The sequence below is a fragment of the Eriocheir sinensis genome, unplaced genomic scaffold (genome assembly GCF_024679095.1).
Source record: "Eriocheir sinensis breed Jianghai 21 unplaced genomic scaffold, ASM2467909v1 Scaffold977, whole genome shotgun sequence".
In the NCBI taxonomy this organism is placed as follows: domain Eukaryota; kingdom Metazoa; phylum Arthropoda; class Malacostraca; order Decapoda; family Varunidae; genus Eriocheir; species Eriocheir sinensis.
Genome location: NW_026112360.1, coordinates 142,501 through 143,291, shown reverse-complemented (window position 1 = coordinate 143,291; position 791 = coordinate 142,501). Strand labels below are relative to the sequence as shown.

General features: G+C 48.2%; 1 protein-coding gene across 1 annotated transcript in view; it reads left to right on the top strand.

Annotated features, from left to right (window-relative positions):
* Window positions 1–642: 642 nt before the first annotated feature.
* LOC126995073 (protein spitz-like) overlaps window positions 643–791 on the top strand; it is a gene marked incomplete at its 5' end in the record, with an annotated part of 17,600 nt that continues 17,451 nt past the window's right edge. The window contains one exon of the mRNA XM_050854362.1: window positions 643–791. This exon is cut by the window's right edge and continues 23 nt beyond it. Coding sequence (XP_050710319.1) covers window positions 643–791 — 149 coding nt within the window.

The following is a 791-nucleotide window of genomic DNA, read 5'->3' as shown; positions in this document are numbered from 1 at the left end:
AGGGAGGGAGCATCACGCGGGCAGGTGTGTGTGTGTGTGTGTGTGTGTGTGTGTGTGTGTGTGTGTGTGTGTTAATCATGTTACGTGTTTGTGTGTTACCTTGGCCTTAAGTGCTGGTAACGTTTGTGGCTCATGGAGAGAGAGAGAGAGAGTCATTGTGTTCCATGTGAGCTGATCGTGTTTCCTTGTCAGACTTTCATTGTTTTGACACGTGACCTTGTGTGTTCGTTGCTCCACCAGCCCCGCGGCGGTGCTGGTAATTATTGCGGCAGTAGTAGTGGTCGTAGTAGTAGTAGTAGTAATAGTAGTGATGGTAATAATTATGCCAATATATATAGCACCTCAACTTCAAATCACTCCCTCACACAAACACACACACAAACACAAATACAAACACATCACTGCACTATCAAAACACCTAAATCCACTGCACTGAAATAAAACACACACAAAATAAACAAACATATCACACGAGATCGAATAACAACTTGAAAAAAATCACATGAAACTGAATATTCAGCTAAAAAACGCCAAAAACATTAATCATACCACCACCATCACCACCCCCGCCACTATCACCCTCATCACCAATACGACCATTATCACCACCCTCTAACCCCTCCCCCCTTCTCGTGCCCACAGAGGGGTGTTCGTCGAGGTCCACACCCAAGCCGCGGCCGCCGTCCCCCACCATGCGGCCCAACATAACATTCCAAACCTTCGCCTGCCCCCCCGCCTACGCCGACTGGTACTGCCTCAACGGCGCCACCTGCTTCACCGTCAAGATTGAG